The following is a 13,604-nucleotide window of genomic DNA, read 5'->3' as shown; positions in this document are numbered from 1 at the left end:
ACAAACCAAACACTGACTCTTGAGAGGCCTTTCATGTTCTCCAAGTTACTTTTTTTAGTTTTTATATCCAGGGATTCTTTTTTTTAAATTGCGAGAAGGAAAATATTCCATGGAAATTAATTAACAAAAGTCCATGTGTTCGGTGCAACATATGCAGTTAAAGGGTGTCTTCTGAACTGATCTAGACAGAGATATGATAGATTTCTGAAGGTTCCGGGGGGATTTTAAAGGGCCAATATTGTGTAAAAATACTTTTCTGGGCTTTTGCTATCCATGATTACTTGAAGGGGGTCAGTAGGTACCCTCAAAGCATGAAAATTCCGCAGACTTTTTCACTCAGTCCATTCTTAGAAATATCTCATTTAAATGTGGCGTTTCGTGCTTCCTCTCCGTATGATGTCATCTGGAAATCGCACTCTTCTCTCAGCCCTACCCAGCCGGTACCAGTCACGTCTCCAAGATAGTTGAAGTCATGCTTTCTTATCTCCCTCATGTTTATTGTGTTTTGTCTTCCTGATTTATTTTGTCGCACTAACCTCTCTTTCAGGTACCCCCCCTCCCCAAGTACTTTCTTGATTCTTGTTGTTCTGGGTTTGTACCCCTCATGGTTGAATGCACTTAGTGTAAGTCGCTTTGGATAAAAGAGACTGCTAAATGAAATGTAATGTAATGTAATGTCAATGTAATCTTAGAATCTAAGAATTATGAGACAAAGGCAAATCTACTGTATTTAACAAACTTTCTGTAAACACTTGATGTGTCCTATAGGTGGGTGACAGGTGAGTGGGGTTCCTGCTCCGTCACATGTGGTAGAGGTCTTCAGCAGAGGGAGGTGGTTTGTGTTTACCACCTGCAGAACGGCTCACTCATCCACACCAGGGGCCTGTACTGCCAGGGAGGAAAACCCACTGTTCTGCAGGACTGTGAGGGCCGCCTCTGCCTCACTGTGTGGGAGGCTTCAGAATGGTCAAAGGTACGTTGAACACACACTGGGCTGATGTAATGTGAAAACCATTGCTGGCTCTGGGCCTTGTTTCCCATTAATGATTGATCACAGAAGGGAAATGTGTTTCCTAAGAGGGTTTCTGCATATGCTTTTGAAGGTATATGTAGGTTTTCCACCATAAAATATGTAAAAACAACTAGGCCTGTGTTCTATTTGTTGAGTTGTGTTCTTACATTGCCAAACCTGAAATCTGTCATTTTAATAAATGTAATGGTATGTTCCATTTGGTCTGTCAATGGCATAAAAATTGACCTATCATCAAGTTTTAAGTCACATTTTTATAATTTTTAACTTCATATATCTGGCAACAGTACTAAACTGGCAAATATCCCGCTGTTTTGTGCAGACCTTTTCCCTGTATGTCAACATTTATGGCTTTTCATAATTGTTTATGCATTTATTGTTGCTGTTCAATGATGTGTAGTGTTTAATCAGCATTGCTGTTATTAGTTTTATAGGATTTAATTTGTGAAGGTGATTCTACAGTGGTGTGGAACTTAAAGGACAATAAAAGTAACAAATGTAACCCAAGGTTTACCATTAATTACCTCGCTTTAGGTGACCCACCATCGACTGGCATGATTCAGTAGATTTAGCTTTTCCTGTGGTTGTGACTGCAACAAGCTTACAGTTCCCAGCAGAGATCAGTTGTGCATAATAGCTTCAAACTCTGCCAACACACAGTCACACAAACAATACTCAAAATCGCCTCAGTGGTACAGTACTTGTTTCCAGGACCATGTTTTGCCATGATGACACTGGTGGAAACAAAACATGCAGCGCTGTCATGGCGGGTACAGAAACAACAGGAAGTTAGTTATTGTAATTTGTCTGCTCACTAACACAGTCAGCAGTTGGAACAGCAGCATGAAGGCAATTAAAGTTGCATCTTTTAAATTTTACAGCTGAACCAACAATTTATACTTGATCTTGTATATGTATACACATCATCTGTTGCAAGTCAAAGCCATACAAGTTGGTGTACTGCAGATATAACATCGTTTTTTTTTTCCAATAATCCTGACATTGTCTGACTAAATCACCATAAATCTAGGTTAATGATTGAAGCTCTGCAGTATATTTAGCTATACTGGCAAGTAAACTATCACAGAGAGAGCTAGAGGCAACTTAAGGTTGACTCCTTAACTTTACTGGCAGCGTGGCTCTCCAACCCTTACTGGGTTTGGGCTTATATCGTTTAAAAGTTTAATTTATCCTCCTTAGTCTCTCGGAAGGAAAGAAATAATAGAAGAGATGCATTTCCATATTAAATAATCATAATATGGACATTGTATTTGCCAAATTTCAGTGACAAAATTGCATTATCTTCTTTAATGAAATATCCACAAATCCGTTTATTCAAAATAGACAGTAGAAAACCAAATGAAAAAACATTCTCCTAATAACTTAAAAACGTTTATTTATGTAATTTTTTTATTTTTGGTGTGTTGTTGTGATTATTATTAAGTGTGCCACTCTTAAATGGTGTGCCTTTTGGAATTTAATAAATTTGAATATTAGTATTAAAGATATGAATAATGGGATGGCTATATAGCTCACCTGGTAGAGCTGCCACCCCATTGAGGCTAGGCCTCACCCATAGATGCCAAAGGTTTGAATCCGACCTGCGGCCCTGTGCTGCACGTATTCCCCCACTCTCTGTCTGCCCCCTTCACAGCTTACTCTCTCTGTCCTCTCCACAAAAAAAATATTACGAATATGAATAACACATAATAACTTTAATTGATTAAAGTTACCTTGGGGCACCACCCTTCAAAGTAAGGGGGAAATATATATATATATATACACAAAAACTAACTACTATACACTTGTCTATGTACGTCTAATGAGTGAGTGAATGAGTTTCAAAATGGAAGCTGGCCACTATGAGGACAAAAGATCACATGGAATGGTTACACCTGTGGTTGAGGTCACATTTATGTGTTAAGTTTGTATAGATGTGCATGTGTGAGGTGTTGGTGCCAGGTTAGAGAAAGTATTTGTTAAAATTGCAAAGAAAGACTGTGAAGGGCATAACACTTTAGCATTTAATTTCAAAAGACTTATTACCAAAATATCACAGCAACAAGTTGTGGCAGCTTGTGCTACAGTTCCTAGGCAGGCTTCTGCGTCGCTGCCTCTTGGAAGGTTTTAGCAGTGTGCTTCAGGCAGGCCTACTTCGAGGTTTGAAGAGTTGGGGTAGAGAGAGGTCTCCCTGGCTGGGTGAGCTTGAGAGCTACGCCTCTCCTCCCGGAGAAGTCGGTAGAAAAGAGAGGGAGATACCAATTTCTCCATTGAAGTGTGTAGAAAGAAGAGTGGGGGAACTGGGCTTTTATTGAGCTGATGACCTCATGGGTCAGGGTTACACAGTGACCAATAGTGGCTAAAAGTTGTGTCCAGGGGCAGGAAACATGTGGTTCCAGGCTTTGGCACAACTATTGCTGAAAACAGTTGAGTTGTTATCTCTCTATGCCAAATAGCCACACTGTGGAAAGTGAGGTGTCACTGTCATAGCCCCATTCTGATTTCATCACACTGCATCTGCTGGCCGGGAAAGCGCAGGCAGGTGGTCACCCCGTTCATGGTGGCTGAGACAAGGTGTTTGAGATCACCATAGGTGGGTGTAGTGAGTTTCACTGTACGGAAGCAGATGTCATACAGGGCCTCATTATCAATACAGTAGGTCTCATCTGTGTTCTCCACCAGCTGGTGGACAGACAGGGTGGCATTGTAGGGCTCCACCACTGTGTCTGACACCTGGAGGTTTTTTTGTCATCAGAATGTTCTCCTATTGCAATAAACATTTGAACATGAGTTTGACTGAAATACAGTAATTGTAAAACTTTGTTGACTTGTGCCAAAATGTAGCTCTTTTATGTGTTTTTCTATGTATAAGCAGTATAGCAGTTGTCTTATCTTTATTTTGCTTGATTTTTTTTAATAAGTTATTCAATCCATTCTATCTATCCTCACTTTTCCACTTCTTTCTCCAGTGTTCGTCAGAATGTGGTCATGGTGTTCACCGGCGGACGGTATCTTGTACAAACCCTCAGGGTCTATGTGATCCCTTGTCCCAACCTTCTCAAGAGGAGCCCTGTGAGGACCACTCCAAATGTTATGAATGGAAGACCGGAGACTGGTCTAAGGTAACACCATCTTCAGAGTTATTTGTTCATGCACAGAATGATAAATGTTGGACAAGGCTAGGAATAATCATTGTTATTACCACAACTTTTACACGTACAGCATTACTTTTGAACATTGTTCAATATATTCCACTGGCTTTACAAAATAGCATCAGACCACGGCTGTTAAAATGTATCCTGTTGCTCAAGCTCAACATACAGTTGAAATACCATTAAATGCCTGAAAAGGTGTGTGTGCCAGTTATTAAATTGGCACAACTGGTTGCAATTACAAAATGCATTCACATTAAGACAGTTTTCATACAGTCCAACTGGAATAATTTGGGGACCATTTCAGAAAAAGTGTATGCATATTTTAAGGGGGGGGGGGGGGGGAGTATTTCAGAAGATTAGGATGCTTCTTTTACTGTGAGATTTGTCTTAAACTAAGGAGTCCTGGATTTTGCTTCCATACCTTTTACCTCAAGTACTTGCTTCATCAAGTCAAAAACTAACTAAAGTAATCCCTCATTGCCTGATTGGTCCGACCTCAAACAGATTTCACTCAAATGTGTTGTGTAGTAGATTTAATTACAACACACAAACACGGACACACACACACAGTATAATCTTTTTTGCCATGTTCATGTTGACACTGGGCAGAATGACAAAATTGCCTCATTCTTTTGGTCCAGCAGAACACCACCAGGGAAAACTATTAACTGTGTAGTGTATGTCTGTTAAAGTCTGTTAAAATCACAACGTTCCACATGAGGTCATAGACAAAGGAGGAGCTGGCCTCAGCCTCCTTTTATGTGGTGGGAATTTGGCCGGAAGCTGCTATTAAGAAAATAATTCACCATATTGCGTAGCCAAAAGAAGGGGGGACTGGGAGTAGTGAGGAAAGGGGTTGTGGGTAGTCCTTGTCATTAACCACTGCTGTTGTCCTCCCCCTGTGTCCATAGGTTTGTATTATTTCACCTGCAGGTATAAATAAAAAACAATACCTTTGGAATGAGAGGTCGGTCCCATCCCGTCTGTCAAACGGGCTGGACGTCAGAGAGTCTCTCTTTAATTCGTCTCGCCTCTTTTGTATAGAATGAATGGCAAGCAAAATGTGGTCTGACTGCACAATTAAGAATGAAGACTGAAGGTCAGATGATAGACGAGATTGGAGCTAGAATCAAACATATACTCAAAAGGACCTTTCAAGATGTTGGGTTGATTTATTTTTCTTCAGAATGCGACCACATCACAACATGACTAAAATCTGATAATAAAAACTGATTGCCTACCATAAGCATAACGCTTGCATTCAAATTCAGTTTGCCCCATCCACATACAAACCAAAAAAAATGATACATCTCATCTCTAGCTGATTATCATCAACATCAGTTTCAGGAGTCAAATTCTCCCATGTAAAACTTTCATTCATATCAATAATTTAGGTTTATTGGTTTCATGAACCAGCACTACACGAAAAGCAGAATTAGTGTCATGGGAAATCCTATGGAAGTTACATGATCCCCTGACGTTAATAGGTATTCACAGCACGTCAGCACCTAGTTCTCCCTCGACGGTAACTACAGTGAAGCGGAGAGTACGTACCGCGGAGAGGGGGTCTGGAGAACAAAGGGGGAGAGCAGCGGGGGGGGGGGGGGGGTGCGGAGCCGCGGAGCGAAGGTGTTATCTAATTAGCATATGACTCCGGGCGAAGCCGCTGCTGAGCCGCCCTCGATTCCCCATTGGAGGAAACCAACCCGGAAAGTCACTCGTGATTGGTTGGTAGAAGTGTTGCGATTGGTCACATTTAGTCATTGCAGTACACACGTGGGGTAAACCCCTCCCACAAATTAACAATGATAATTATAATAACCATAATATAAAAGTATTATTAATATTGTTATATTTATTAATATTAATTATTAATCCTTTGCTAAAAGCACTGCAGATGCTTGATGCTATATTTATTCATGTCATTGTCATTGTCAGCAGAAAGACTTCTTTTAGGAAACTGTACAGTGGTGCCACTCTCTCCATTTCAACATATTGTCTTGGATGATGTTGACAGGCATGCAATGTTATCAATGTATCATCAGATGTATCCTGAAAACTGTATAACTGATGTTAACTGTTTTGCAATGACATGTAAAAGGGTAACACATTTGAATGTTACATACTCCATAGATGGAACTAGATCGGAAAGGTCAGCATATGTTTATGCTAAGTGGTGTGCAAACACTAACAGTTTTGAGGAACCCATCCTTGACCCTTTAACCGAACAGCGACCAGGAATTATAAAGCAGTTCATAGTTCTTAATGTCATGAGAAAAAGTACTGCAATTAAACATGTCCTTGCCCAAGTTTCCTGGCTTCATCCCCATCCGGACAGATATTTTTATGGAAAGCCAGTAGAAGTTTGGAGCTTACAGGGCACAGACACATCATATCCAGCTTCATTTCTTCCTGTTGAGCGGATTGGTGGTAGATGTGTGATTAACACATCCACTGTGCATTTAACCAGCACAATTGAAAAAGTGACTGTAATCATGCCACTCTGTACAGTGGTTGAGATTTAGGATTGTGTTTTGGATAATAATAAAAAGCTGAAATGTGCATTGTTTCAATTTTTTTTCATAGCATTGATTTTGCTCGTGGTATACAATGTAATTAATTATAGCACACTTACTTGACTTAAGATCAATTTACAATTTCAGGTTTTATATCTATTTTAAGCCTGGTGTACTAACGGCAGACAGTTTAGAAAAAGGTGTTATCTGCTCCGAGGGAAACTATCCTGATTTGCATTTGTAAAGTGCAGAGCTTTGGCATTTGCATGTGAAAGCCTCCCCTAGGCTTAGGAGAAGGGGGGTCACCTCCAAACATTTTCAGGCTTGTAAAACGGCAAGACACTGATAACAGAAATTTCACCAATAATTTCCTACGACATTAACTGGCACAATTTCTTCTTTTCATGCAGTGCAGGACCTCCAGAATTTGCACCAATAACCGTGAAAAATAAGTTTTAGTAGCTATACCTTTAATGATTTAATTTTTGAGATACTTACAGTATAAATTCTACATTCTAGAAAAGTATTTCAATGATGCATGAACAGGATGTTGCATGAAAGTGCAGTGATGATACAGCACTACATGTCTTCTTACTACCCGAATAAGCTAGTGAGTGAGACCAGGGGAAAATCACACAGATTGAGCTCAAGGCACACAGCTGTTCTACTCTTTGCTTGTTACAAGCATTACAAGCTGTTGGAAGCAATTATAAAATCATATCAAGGAACAAGTGTGTTCACTATCTTTCTGGATGGAGATATAAGTTGAGGAGATATCAGGATGTGATTTTTTTTACGGGGGTGATTGGAATAAGTGTTATTACAACCTTAGTTGTGTCATATAGTTACTTCATATGTAACCAGTAAAAGGTGAAGAGCCTTGGATGATCATTGTTTGAAATCACTGTCCAATTTACCAACAGTGGCACAGGTAGATTCAATAATTCACAAACCTTTAAACTGGCCCAATGCAAACCCTGTACATAGGTCTGTAGGGTTAAAAAAGTTGTAAAAAACATTAATAATTTGTTCAGTGTTGCTGTTGTGGTTAAAGAGCAGTAAGACTTTGAGTTTTAACCATGTGGGCTCTTCTGTGCATGTTCTCATCCTGCTTGTGTGAGTTTTCTTCTGTACTAATGCAAGAAATATAGTTCAAGGTGTCTTTCTTTGTGTCAGCCTTATGGTGGACCGATGACCTGTTTGATATGTATTGCGTTTGTTTAACCTGTAAAAAAACAATAATTTTGTTCAACAGGATTTACTGTACAGGTAAATACAAATGTAAGTGAACCAACCAACCTGGAAAACTGACACCTTCCATCTTTTAATCTGCTGTTACAGTGTTCATCATCCTGTGGGAAGGGCCTTCAGTCACGGGTGGTCCAGTGTATGCACATAGTGACTGGTCGTCATGGTAATGACTGCCAAGTGACACTGAGACCACCAACCTACCGACCCTGCCACCATGGTGCGTGTAATGAGAAAATCAATGTGAACACCATCACCTCCCCCAGGCTAGGTGAGAAACTCACCATGATTCTGTTTTACAGGTTAAAGGTGTTGTATGAAACGTTTCTCTGCCGACGAAAAGGTATTTTCTTGACTGGAGTGGGTGGTAATGTTTGACACTTTGTTGTGTGTCATTGTTGTGTTTACAGGAAAAAAAGTTTAGACATTGCCCTCTCAGCAACTCTGCTGTAGCTGAACGCTGTAGTTGTATACTGTAAGAAAATGACGGGCTAGCCAGGGCTAGATTGTTAGCATGCTAACTTCATAAGGCCAGCTGCATATGGTTTTATATTAAAATAGTGTCTTTCAAGTCTTGATGACCACTCAAATCACTTTACAGTACAGTTTTACATTCACCCATTCACACACACATTCATACAGTGCATCTATTAGAGCACTTTTTTGTTCTATGAAGGGGAATTCAGGGTTCAGCATCTTGCCAAAGGACACTTCGGCATGCAGATGGAGAAGACTGGGGATCGAACTGCCAACCTTCAGGTTGGAGGACGAACGCTCTAACCCTCAGCCACAGCCATATGCTTCTCTTCCTCTCAAAACTTCATCCACTAACCCCTGGAAGGTTGCTGGTATTTTGTGAAAACCATGTGGCATCATCCAGAATCTGCACAGGCCGCTTCACTATCGTAATACTGCCCTGTGAAGATTCTCTAAAGGACTAGTGCACACTTACCATAAGAAGCCAGGGCTACAGCTCTTTAGTGAGAAAGCTTTGTTACACTTGGAGACAGCAGCTACTCTGCCTCTTATGTCAGTTCAGGAACAAGTTAGACTGGAACTTGGCAGTTTTTGTCTCAGATGAGCTGCCATGCCGGTGAATGCACACAAATCTTACATTTAGCGAGGTGTTTACATTCTTTGTTCAAAAGAACTCTCTAGTCCAGGGGTGGGCAAACTTTTTGACTCGCGGGCCACAATGGGTTCTAAAATTTGACAGAGGGGCCGGGCCAGGAACAGATGGATGGAGTATTTTTGTGAACTAATATAAATTACATGGAAAAATCATTACATGAAAGGATTTGGCCTTTAACAAGTAGCAAAGCATTTATTTGCAAGGCAATTTAACAAATACTCAGCCAACCTCTGAGCTGTAGCCGCCCGTTCTTGCGTTGACTGCTTGCTAGCCTAGTTAGCATGCTTCGTAGCAAAGTGACGGCTGATGTTGTACTCTCGGCATTTCAGGCATACAGCTTTCGATTGGATTTAAGTGCCAAAGTATTTGGTTGTCCACTCCATGTTAAACAGTCGCCACTTATTGTCAACTTTTCGCTTCCTTGATCCGCTCATTTTACAGAAGGGCTCACAGGGCAGAGCGAAAAAGTAAATGGAGATCATGTGCCCTTTCCAGCCCTATACACCACACTCCCGGTCAAATTTAATTTAGCGGAGGCTTTTATCCAAAGCGTTTTACAATAAGTGCATTCAACCCCGAGGGTACAAACCCAGAACCACAAGAAGCAAGAAAGTACAATTTCTTAAAAAATAAAGCAAAACTACAAAGTGCTATAAGTAAGTGCCATTCAAGTGCTACTAAATTGTTAGTTTCCCCCAAAACAAAAAGTATTTTTTTTTTATAATTTTTTTTAATTTTCTTTAATTTTCTTTTAATATTTGGAAAAGTTCGGAAAAGTCCTGGCATCAGCCAATTCTGCCTCATTGGATCTCTGCTCCAATTAGTTACTTTGATGGACCTTGAGTCTAAGTGATCATAGTGTTCATAATCCACACTCTCGTTTTATATTACATATTGGGGGATATTCAACCAAGGATACTCACCAGACTGGACTTAACTCTGTTGAGGGGAGACAGGGTGGCTGCAGAACCCTCCAAGGGCTACTGATAGTCCTGTTGCACCTCCTACTGGAGCTTAGCAAACCTGTGTTGGACTCTCTTCTGCCTCCTCCCCTGCTGCTTATGCTATTTTTCCTACCTTCATTTGGCCTGCTTCCTCTGCATCAAGGATCTCAGAAGGGTTGAGCAATGCCGCCTGCTCTACCCGATGGGTAATCTCAAACCTTTCCAAGTTGGCCCTCACTTGCTTGAAGCCGTTTACTTCTTGTTGACATTTTCTTCTTCCTATCAGTCTAGAAGACACCTGTCGCTGCGAGTTATAGGGAAGCCGGAGTGACCTGCATGAAGTTATCTGTTTGCAAGTAGCACCATGATTTAATTTAATTAAAATTTAGAAAAAAAAACATATGGTAAAGTTATCTACTGATAAATCAACTTACAGTAAGTAGTAGTAATGCTATAACAATAGCATTAACAATGCTAAAATAATGGTAATCACAAACAAAGCCATGATTGTGGGAACCAGTTTGCAAGGCTACAGATAGCAGATGTAATATTTTCTGAAACAATTAACAAACACAGACAGAACTTTGTAAAGTGTTCATTGTGTAATTGGGGGAGAGATTGTGTGTTTTCACCAACTGCGTCACACAGTGGCAAAACACTAGTTTGGCTTTGGAAGGTAATAACAAACTAAGCATTTAGTTTTGCAGTTTGTTGGACTTGTGAAACATCACACCAGAATACTGACTTGCTGTCTTTGTCTCATTTCACCCTCCTCAGCTGCTTTGACCTACAAATGCATGGGGGACCAGTGGACAGTGTACTGTCGCGTGATACGAGAGAAGAACCTCTGTCAGGACATGAGGTGGTACCAGCGCTGCTGTGAAACTTGTAGGGACTTTTATGCCAAGAAAATACTGCACAGGAGCTAATGACCAAATACACCCACTTTCCTCTGAATAGCGCTACATTTTGAAAATGTTTTTAATATTAACAAATAAGAAAACAATTTTGAATTACTGATGGAACTTTTTGTATTTAAAAAAATTAAAAGGCAAGTACACGAATGTTCATTTGAAATGGGCTTATAAGCTTCTAGTTTGGTGAAGACTTGAAAATGTCCAATGTTTCTTTTGCTGTACACCAAAACAATTCTAAACAAAAGGAATCTATGGAAAACCAATCCAGACAGCTGTATTACACATAAATGAAAATACGTGCTTGAAGTTGACTAGCAGGTCTATGTGATATCATAGGGCTGAGCCAGAACTTTTACTCCTCCTATCTTTTTTAATTATTCTCTCCATTGTATCTTTTTTTTCTCTGTGCTGTACTGTATTATAGCTAATTGTTGCAATTTGCAAATATGTTTATATATTGGTAAACTTACGTGCTTACATTTGTATTAAGTATACTGTAATAATATGTAAGATCAGGAGACATGTGAAAATACTGTAGAATTACAGTAATTAAACCCAGCCAAAGATAAGAGACCCACTGATCCACTGGTCTGTTTAATGGCTGTGGATAGCCCATGTAGCAGAACATTATTGAACTTTCATTCTAAGGGCACCATACACGGTAGTTTTTGTCCCTCCACTTGATGGATTTAAATCTATTTTGCCTCCAATGTTACTCTGTTTACTCTAAGATTGATTTAACTTCATCACTTATATCAACTGTACCCCTCAGTCCAACATCCTGTTTTGCAATATTATCTCAATTAAATTTAGATGCCATTTTACACACATTTGTTTTACTTAGGCACATGTGTGCATCTCTGCTGGCCAGATCACCATCTGGCTTCACACCAATCAGGGTCAACTTTGCTTAAGTCCAGGGGGTGGTGCTAATGCACCTGAAGAGTAGTGGAAGAGTATCTGCTGCACTCCAGCAGTTTATTTGCAATAATAACCGTAAGCGTTACAGCCTTCATTCTCTCAACACCCTGAACAAATCAGATCACTGCAGTTTCACAGGCAGTTACATTGCCTTGAAAAACAGCATGATTTTGTATTTAAACAAAGATTATTATCAAATTTAAAGTCCCATTCTTAATTCACATGCACTGTGACATTTTTTCATACGTGTACATATAAACTTGTAAGGATCGGATCACACATTGTGGTATAGGCTCTCAGAGTGGTGTAAATGATATATATAATACATAAATTCTGCAACTTCTCACCTTGTCACTAAGTTGTAGTGGGCTGTTGGCTGGGACAGAATCTCAGATCTTTTGTATTATTATGGAGTTTTACATTTTTAAAGACCCTCAAATGGGAAAAGGTATAAAAAGTTTTTCTATACAGAGCCAATAGTCCTCTGGTTCTTTTCTGCATTGAGCATCACACATGCCAGTGGTAACAGATGCAGTAGAGACACTTAATTAAATAAAAATCCATCAAACTTGTATGAGAGGTCCCCTAACTGCTTGTTTCTGTTGCCTCAAGCTGCCAGTCACACAGATGAGCTATTCCTTCGCAAAAGAAAAACCTTTGAAGCTCCAGGCAGCATCTCATTAAGAGACTCCTGATTGCTACGGACCACAGTATAATGACGTGACCAAAACAGGTAGCTGAGCTATCTCTATTACTGGCAAGCTAGGCAGATGAATTTATACAACTTGGCTGTTAATATTGGGTGGAAATGGAGTTCCCAGAGCAATGGCTTTGTTTGTCAATGCTTTAAATGTTGTTTTCAGAGGCTTTTTCCTTCTGCGTAAAACTGACACTAAAGGCCTGGAAGAAAACTGGTTGTAGTAATCTTTAAATGGTCAAATGTCAAATACTTCATATCGTGTTTTGTGTGTATGTGTGTGTTGTAATACAAAAGGCCTCAGTCTTTTCTAAGGTGCTATCTAATGACCTGTTTCACTATTGTGGAATTCAGCTTATGACGGTCCCCTCTTCATTGTTAACTGTTATTTGTTTTTGTATGTTGTATTTTTATTTAACAACATTGGCTTTTCTTGATGAATCTTTTATGCTTATATATTGAAAACATGCATAATTATACCTGGACTGTACTTTTTTTGTTGCAGTGTGTTTGTTACATAAACTGACATCATGTGTATTTTATGGTGCTGATTTGGAACTGACTTGATAATCTGTTTTTAGAGGGATTTAACCATTTGTCTGTTGTTCTGTGCGGTCAAAATATATATGTACTGTTGTCTGCTCTGTGTCACCTATTCTTCAGACCATTTTGAGCAGGAAGCTGAACGATTTAATCTACTCAACTACTGTAAAGTGATTATTTTATTTTGTTAAATAATAAATTATGTGATTGTACTTGTAAAAAAGAACTTACCCACTGAGATATGTGGATGATACAATTAAAGCAGAATGAAGACTGCTCTCCTCTTCCTGTCCTCACAGAAAACTGCTTTACACTGTAGAAATACATAAACGTATAACTTATTGTGACAAAGTGTCCAACATAGATAAAGGCTGTTCATGATTTATGTTATTCATTGATAGATAATACTTTCCCTCACTCTTCATGAAGATTGAATGAATGAGATTTTTTATATATATATTTATATATATGAGATTTTTTAAGCATGAATTTAATGAGATT

General features: G+C 39.4%; 1 protein-coding gene across 1 annotated transcript in view; it reads left to right on the top strand.

The window, feature by feature from the left end:
• The window catches only part of adamts17 (ADAM metallopeptidase with thrombospondin type 1 motif, 17), a 136,061-nt gene extending 122,682 nt beyond the window's left edge, over positions 1-13,379 (top strand). Inside the window, exons 24-27 of the mRNA XM_053421678.1 lie at positions 769-973; positions 4,000-4,152; positions 8,043-8,220; positions 10,803-13,379. Coding sequence (XP_053277653.1) covers positions 769-973; positions 4,000-4,152; positions 8,043-8,220; positions 10,803-10,954 — 688 coding nt within the window. The 3' untranslated portion in view covers positions 10,955-13,379. The remainder of the gene's footprint in view (positions 1-768; positions 974-3,999; positions 4,153-8,042; positions 8,221-10,802) is intronic.
• The last annotated feature ends 225 nt before the right edge of the window (positions 13,380-13,604 follow it).

The sequence above is a fragment of the Pleuronectes platessa genome, chromosome 1, assembly GCF_947347685.1.
Source record: "Pleuronectes platessa chromosome 1, fPlePla1.1, whole genome shotgun sequence".
Lineage (NCBI taxonomy): Eukaryota > Metazoa > Chordata > Actinopteri > Pleuronectiformes > Pleuronectidae > Pleuronectes > Pleuronectes platessa.
Note: the sequence above shows the minus strand (reverse complement) of the source record. Positions and strands in the feature narration are given on the sequence as shown.